At 38.8% G+C, this 7,403-nt stretch overlaps 1 protein-coding gene across 1 annotated transcript in view; it reads right to left on the bottom strand.

The window, feature by feature from the left end:
- Nucleotides 1-7,403, bottom strand: part of adamts3 (ADAM metallopeptidase with thrombospondin type 1 motif, 3) — a gene marked incomplete in the record, with an annotated part of 134,996 nt that overhangs the window by 36,590 nt on the left and 91,003 nt on the right. The window contains 2 exon segments of the mRNA XM_035658667.1: nt 4,901-5,033; nt 6,988-7,131. Of these exon segments, the coding sequence (XP_035514560.1) occupies nt 4,901-5,033; nt 6,988-7,131 (277 nt within the window).

Here is a 7,403-nt window from a genome sequence, read left to right as displayed (position 1 = left end):
AGACCACCTTTTAGCCTGGTCACTGGTAGTTCAACATGGGGACCATCCAACATAGGCTGTGAGGAGTGAGTGCAATGTTCATCAGATGTGTAAGCAGCTGGCCCCAATCCTGGCTCAAGCTGCGACTCTGGCCCTCCGTTTTGCTTCACATCGTGGTGGCCAGGCAGGGCGAACGGTTCCTTGGCGTATACTGACTTGCTTCGAACACGTCTCCTGCATTCGTCGTCACTCATCAGGCATAAACTCCGAGGGAGTGTGGCTGACGCTCATTGTTTAGAGATTGCCAGATGCCTAACAGGACTAATACCTTCGATGGTGAAAAAAAAAAAGTGGTATATTTGGTAATGACAGTGAAAATGACTGACCTGAATCCTGGTTGGACTATAATTAGGAGTGTGTGTGTGTGAGAGCGGTGTTCGTAAAAAACAATGAAAAAATGGTGTGGACTGTAAGTCTTTTGCTCAGCCACAGCAAACAAGTGACTAAATTATGCAGGTTTTGAAAGTTTGAAAGAAAGCAATTGTTTATTAAGTGTGAAATCAAGAAACTGTAATTTTCACATATAAAAATGATAAACTTATTGTAGCAGCCTACTTCTGATGCAAAAAAACTTCTCTTAGTCTTGATCTAGGTTTAAAAGTCTCTCTATAAAGCTAGGGTAATGTATTTTTAGAGATTTTTTTTTTGTTATAGATAAACGGTCGAAGGCCAATCATGCCCCTGCACTGATATGCGCATGACCGTAAGTCTTCCGCAAGCTGGCGCAGGCAAGCATATTGCTTAAAGCTAGCCACACTATTTGCACAAGAATGGCAGACCAAGACGCGCTAAATGTATGGTTCTCTGCACCGTACAACAGTTTGCACTAACTTTAAGCAAAGTGAGAAAAAAAGCAACAGGTCAAACCAGAGTCAGCATCGGTGTGGGCATTTCAACGTTGGGCCAGAAACTGAGGGAGCAGGTTCTGTTTTATGTTTTTTATTTTTTTTTTGGGGGGGGGGGGGGATTTGCTATTTATTATTATTATATTTATTATTGCTATTATTTCAGAGGTGAATAGAAACAAGATTATTACACTACTTTGGCAAATCCTTCACATATTCAGAAAAGAAGATGATTCAACATGCTAAATCGCTTACAGTGGATGTAGAAAAGGACACTGCTCTTGCATTCAATACATGTATCATCACAGTATATTCTGTTCTGCATGGACTGAATTGTTAATTTGAGGTACTGGTTAAGTGTGTGTTCTACATGGGCATGACAATGTTTCGACAACAAATGGACTTCCTCAGACCAAATTTTTCCTTTTTTTTTATAAAAAAAAGAAGAAAGAATGGTTGTTCTGCAGGTATGTACTAAGTTTTTGATTTAATTGTTCTCTCTTTTTCAGTGTCAGCAGATGGGGCTTTTACAGCAGGAGCATGGGGAAAGAAAGAGTTTCCTGCTGCCCCTGCATTATTAAGAACACTTTAGAGGAAAACCACAATGCATTGCACAAAATTCAAGCAAACAAATAAAAGTCTATACAATCCAAGTAGATTCCATTGTCAGGTTCATGATGCACTACAGCAGGAGAGTGAACATATTGGTCTTTTCATCAGTTTAGTAATTGGTTGAATTTGCCAGCACCCAGAAATTCACAATGCGCTGTATGACTTTTTCACTTGAGTAATCTCAATAGGAGATCATTGCTGTAATGTAGTGATTTCCCACAACTTCTTAGGCATTTATAGTACTAGAATGCCTCAGAGAAAGGAGCACAAACTGAACAGTTGGAAAGATTTCTGATTAGGGTTGCCAACCAACAGCCAACCAATCAGCCAACTGTCTAGTATCTTAATCTGATCATAATGGAGTCTTGTGGTAGTTCAGGCTGCCACAAAAATAGATTTCTTGTCACATATATTCCATATATTGCCCAGTCGTGCATATCTACGTCTTATCTGTAACACTTAACTGTCTTATAAACATTTGGTGCATATTCTAGCTGACATACACTAAGCCTAATGCTACACCACAGCCTCTGGTGGATGTGGAAGGCTTCATGGCTTGAATCTTTCTGCAGTAACTTTGGTGAAAAACAACAAACTAAGACTGGTTGCCAGTCTGTTACAGTGTAAACAGACAGATATTATGGATCCAGACAAACATTCTCAGTTCATCCACAAAGGGGCCTGAAATCACAACGATTTTTGTGCTTTTAGATCACAAGCCTGATCCACTGTGCATTCATTATTAGTTTTGACCAATGCTTCGGAATGAACAAGTCAAATCAATTTACCAATAAGTGACCTCTGCTTGGTCATTATCTGAGGTTGGAGTTGCAGATTGATGCATGTTAGTGAACATTTACCATGTTTGCATTTTTTTTACAAGCTAACTGAATTAACATGGCAGAGTGCATGTTCTGTCAACCTGTGCATAATCTGCCAACTGGCTTTTTAAAAAAGTGAATCAATTAAAATGTCTAATCAATACACTTCTATCAATGTTAAAAACAAAAAATCTCTCCATATCATCATTAGATGGTCCCACTGGCTGCAGGATAGGAGTCTGGGAAAACAAAGTAGACATCATGTTTTTAGGAAGGACATTTCAGTATGGATTCAGCAGACGTCTTTACAACGGTCTGATCAATATTCACTGAGGAGTGCTTATTTCAGCACAAGCAGAAAGTGGGTGAGATGTAATAGCCACCAGTGGGAGATAACAATATTAATCTATTGTAAGTAAAGTAGCTGAGTAAATGTACTTTCCATTTTATACTTTACACATATACTTTATATCTATACTCCATTACATTTAAATGGGAAATATTCTACTTTTTATGTAGTGTAGTTACAAGTGATTTAACAGATTAAGATCATAAAAATCATGATCAGTTTCTGAAATATGATGCGTCGTAACAGGTTAAACAGTATATCAATGAGTCTGGCTCTTTAGTTGCTCTTTAGTTGGTGTTCACCAGTTGCTAACTTTGTATGTCCCCTATGCCATTCTGGGGAATGTGGCATACAATGGGTTTGTTGTAGACTTTTTAAATGACAGCACCTGCCTGCTGTCTCAGGAACACTCATCGCCAGTGAGAGCAGTGAGATCAAGCAACAAAGTTAACCAAAACAATGAGCTGAAAGACCTGACCTGAATGATCCAGCCTTAATTAAAGGACCTTAATGACCATAAAATCCTGAGTGAATTAGATTTGCTAGGAAGTGGCTGGTCTTAGCAGTGATGTATGTGGTTCAAAAACTAATCTACAGAGTAATGAGCAAAGCGTAAACCTCAACAAAAACTCTCTGGGTCAGCTGAAAGATACAGCAGGAAGGTATTACACTTAAGATGGAGCTGACTGACCTCCTCTTTTATAAGTTGAAACGATGCATTCTAGTGAGACAGGATAACCAGGAGTCTGTCAAAATCTAAACTGCTTTACCTTGATGTAAAGTCAACAGCTTAGTCATCAAGATAAGATCTTAGTCAGAACCCCCCAAGGTCTCTGCCCAGTCCTTACAGTATAAACACATTCTCTACATATTTTTTCTCTAAACCCAAGATGACTCATCCCTGGCCAGTTTTGAGGACTTTGAAGTTGAAAAATGACAGAAACAGGGTGTTACGAGCTCTCCTATTGTTTTTACTCCCCCCTTTCTCTCTTCTTTGCTATCTCTCATTGGGGAGGATTGGTTGGTGGGCTGCCCCCATATTTAAGGTAGGCTTCAAAAACAGGCGCTCTCCCAGACAACGCAGCCTGCTGATTCCATCAGTTAACTTATTTTGCTCATTATTTTTTTGTTCCGTTCTTTGAGGATGGAGGTCTGATACTCCGGTTTTTGGTTCTTTGCTTCTCTGTTCCTTTGGTGCGGCAGTAGCTCAGCCTGTAAGGGACTTGGGAACTGGTTGCTGGTTCAAGTCCAGCATAGCCTCCAGGATGGGTAGTGGACTGCAAACTGAGAGGTGCCAATTCCACCTTCCACCGATCGCTACGGAACTGGGGATCAATATAGTTTATGTTTAGTTATAATGTGTTTTTTTTTGTAGTTTATGTGGGCGGCCAGACTTTCTTCATACAATGTCCTTTTAACTGTTTGTCGCTGTTTATTTTGTGGCCATAACACAGGTCTTGTTGGAAGGACATGATGTTCTCTACATGGCCTAATATGTTCATCAAATCAGTTACTTATCAGGTTTTCTGACTTTTTAAACTCATTTTTATAGCCTGTACTTTGTTTTGGAACAACTGTTTAACACTGAACCAATCCACATCATTAAATATTTTCACAAAAAAAAAAAAAAACAACAACAAAGGCTTAAACATGCCCCCAAAGCTATAAAGGTGAATATAATGTGTGTATATATATATATAGATAGATATAAGATATAGTATTTTTCCAGTGTTTTGCAGGCCAATTAATCAACATCATTTTATTCATAATTTCTCTGTTATGGGCCGTTGTACAGCAAGATGATGTGAAATGAAAGAAGAGGAAAAGCTGTACTGATGACAGAATATTTATCACCCTGCCATTTGCACAGAAGTAGCCAGATAGCAGGTGTGACTGTAGTCAAGTAAGCAGATGTCTGTTTGAAGTGCTCACTGATCTCGCATCTGATTCTGCTCATATGAGTCAGCTGATATTTAAGTCAGTTTCTCAAAAAGTTGCCTTTATCATCTCCTGTGCGTCTTTCTGCAAAAAACTTTTGCTCTTCTCAGCTCAAGTACAATTTCTAAAGCCAGAAAACATTTCAGTTGGATGGCATCTTATATTTTTAAGCTCTTTGAGAGTAAATTAAGTTTCTATGAGTTCTGTCTTTTCCATTTTTCTCTGCCGAGTTTCACTTCGAGACATATTTTTAGCAATCCACTAAATGGAAATGGAAGCCTGGGGGCTGTACTCACTGAAGTGCAGATTTTATAGCCCACTCCAAAGTCAAACCGACACTGCTCATCCATGGAGTAGTTGATGCCAGGAAGTTCAGGAAGCTGCGGCCAGTCATGTTTGAAGGGGTCATCCAAGAGACAGTCGTATGTGCTGTCAGGAAATGAAAAAAGAGGTAACATTGGTGTCAAACACTGAACAGAGACTTAATTTTGGCATCCTAATAAGGACCAGAAGGTATTTTTAAGTGGCCTTGGGCTTGATTTGTCTCAGTGGTAGAGAGCCTTAACTTGAAACAGCCTTTATTAGAGACGAACCTTCATCCCTACTTCCCCTTCTTTATATGTTTATCTTATCATACTTTGGTAAGAAGCCTTCCTGTTATCTCCCATCAAAATTCAATAGCTTTGTTAGGCTCCATCAACAGTAATGTATAATTGGTTAAAACCATCAAAGTAGAAGCAATTAGAGCAGCACAGTGGGCATGGGCCTCATTGGAGATTTGACCATTATTGAATACTTTTATCTGACAATTTACTGTAATTTACTGTATGTTCTGCCTGGGCCATGCAGTTACATCACACACTGGATTCAACATTTCATTTTAGCTCTAAGTGAGCCGCAACACATCCTACAATTTAGTGCTTTCTTATGCAGCTCCTAATTGTTCACAAACATGCACCACTTTGATACCTGTGAATATTTAATAAAAAAAGTAACTGAATGCTGCACAAAGCTCTTTGAGAAATTGGGAAACAACTTAATTTATTTGTTTTGTTTGTTGTTATGCACATATATTTCTGGTTATAGGCAGATTTAGCTGCAGTAAATCTCCAAATTCTTCCCAAGGCAAGGAGCACGTGTAAACCCTGCTCAAAGTCAGAAAAGGCATAGATGCCTTTTGTTTGTGTAAAATAATTTTAAACATAAATTTCACTGCAGCAGCTGTCTGCTCAAGTTTTCTCTTGACAAGACAGAACCCAGGCTTTCATGTTTATGATCCTTCATTATCATACTGCAGAAAGACTTTGCATACCAAATAGCATATTGATTTTTCTCTACAATGGTTGCATCTGCAGTATACTGTATGGTGATTGATTATACATCATCTCCTTTAATACAATCTGGTTGTTTGGTGTCCACGCTCTACTGAACTTTCCGTGTCAAAAATTGATTCTTTTACAGCTGAGTGCAAAACTCGATGTCTGTGAACTGAACACAAGCGATGGATGCGTGTGCTGAGGCTCATACATGCTCTTTCAGTGTCCTGTTTGGAGATGGCATGATGCTGTATAGGAACATATTACCTGTCATCATGAGCTTCAGTGACTCCAGCTGCAGGTTAATGATGATGATTTCCTCAGAATATGTACAGTAAAGTTGGTTTCCAAAACAATGAAAATGAACCTCTCTTCTCACCTTAGCTTACACCTATTCAATTATAATCTAATATACTGCAGTCATTATTTGATATCTCAAACACTGCTCAACAGATTTCAGTAAGGCTTGGTAGAAAGTTTGACTATGGGATAAGGATGAACAGATTAAGTTAGGGTGTGGATAGCACCACCATGTGGTCATTTATAAAGCACTTTGTATTTTGGCTCCTCAGCAGTAAAGTAAAATGGAATTCCTCCCTGTTGGTTCTAAAAAAAGTGTCAAGCATAGATCACAATTTTTTCCTTTTAAAGCAACTTGATAAATCAGTGGTCATGAGTTTGCTAAATGTATCCTTTTACAATGTTCTTATATTTCCAGGAAGGATTTAGGTATTGTTGGGTATATCTTTAAATCGATCCAGATGAAACAATTCTAAACATTTTCTGAGGTAAACATGCTCTAGAGGTATGAGTTCATTGAGTTCTTGCTAAATAAAGCTATGCCTTAAATGCCTGTGACTCTTCAACCATATTTTATCCCTAATCCTTTCAGCTTTAGCCATTTAGGCTCCAGCTCTGCCATCTTTTACCACTGCTAAAATAATAAATCCCATCCCTACTCTTTTTGACAATATATTTTAAAACAGTCCCACTTCTACAAGAATTGTAGAGTGTTTGTTAATGCAAACACACATTGCTGTGACTGATAACTGCAAAAATGAACTCACTGGATGTATCTCTTCAGCTCCTGTCCACTGCACATGGACCAGTGGTATCGATGGAAGGCCGCCTGCACCAAAGGAGCCATCACACTTCCCATCGCCGTTTCGTCCCCACAGCGGTTTCCTTGGCCATCGTGCTCCATGCCCAACCTGCTCCCACAGGGAGAGACAAGCCATTATTTACAAAACCGCAGGACATCGAGATAAATCCCCAAGGAGTTTTAAGTAAATAAGCCGTTTTCACACCATAGACTCATAATACAAAAATCTTACCTTTCAGTGACCAGAAGTGGAAACTTACTTACTAGATTTATTCAAATAATAAAAAGAGAAAGTTGTGGGTTATATTTTTTATATTTTCTGAAAATGATTGAATTAATGTAGGAATGTTTTACGAGCACAAATTCAGAAGGGAAATCGTC

The sequence above is a fragment of the Morone saxatilis genome, unplaced genomic scaffold (genome assembly GCF_004916995.1).
Source record: "Morone saxatilis isolate NCDOM2014 unplaced genomic scaffold, NCSU_SB_2.0 Contig16, whole genome shotgun sequence".
Taxonomy (NCBI): Eukaryota; Metazoa; Chordata; class Actinopteri; family Moronidae; genus Morone; species Morone saxatilis.
Note: the sequence above shows the minus strand (reverse complement) of the source record. Positions and strands in the feature narration are given on the sequence as shown.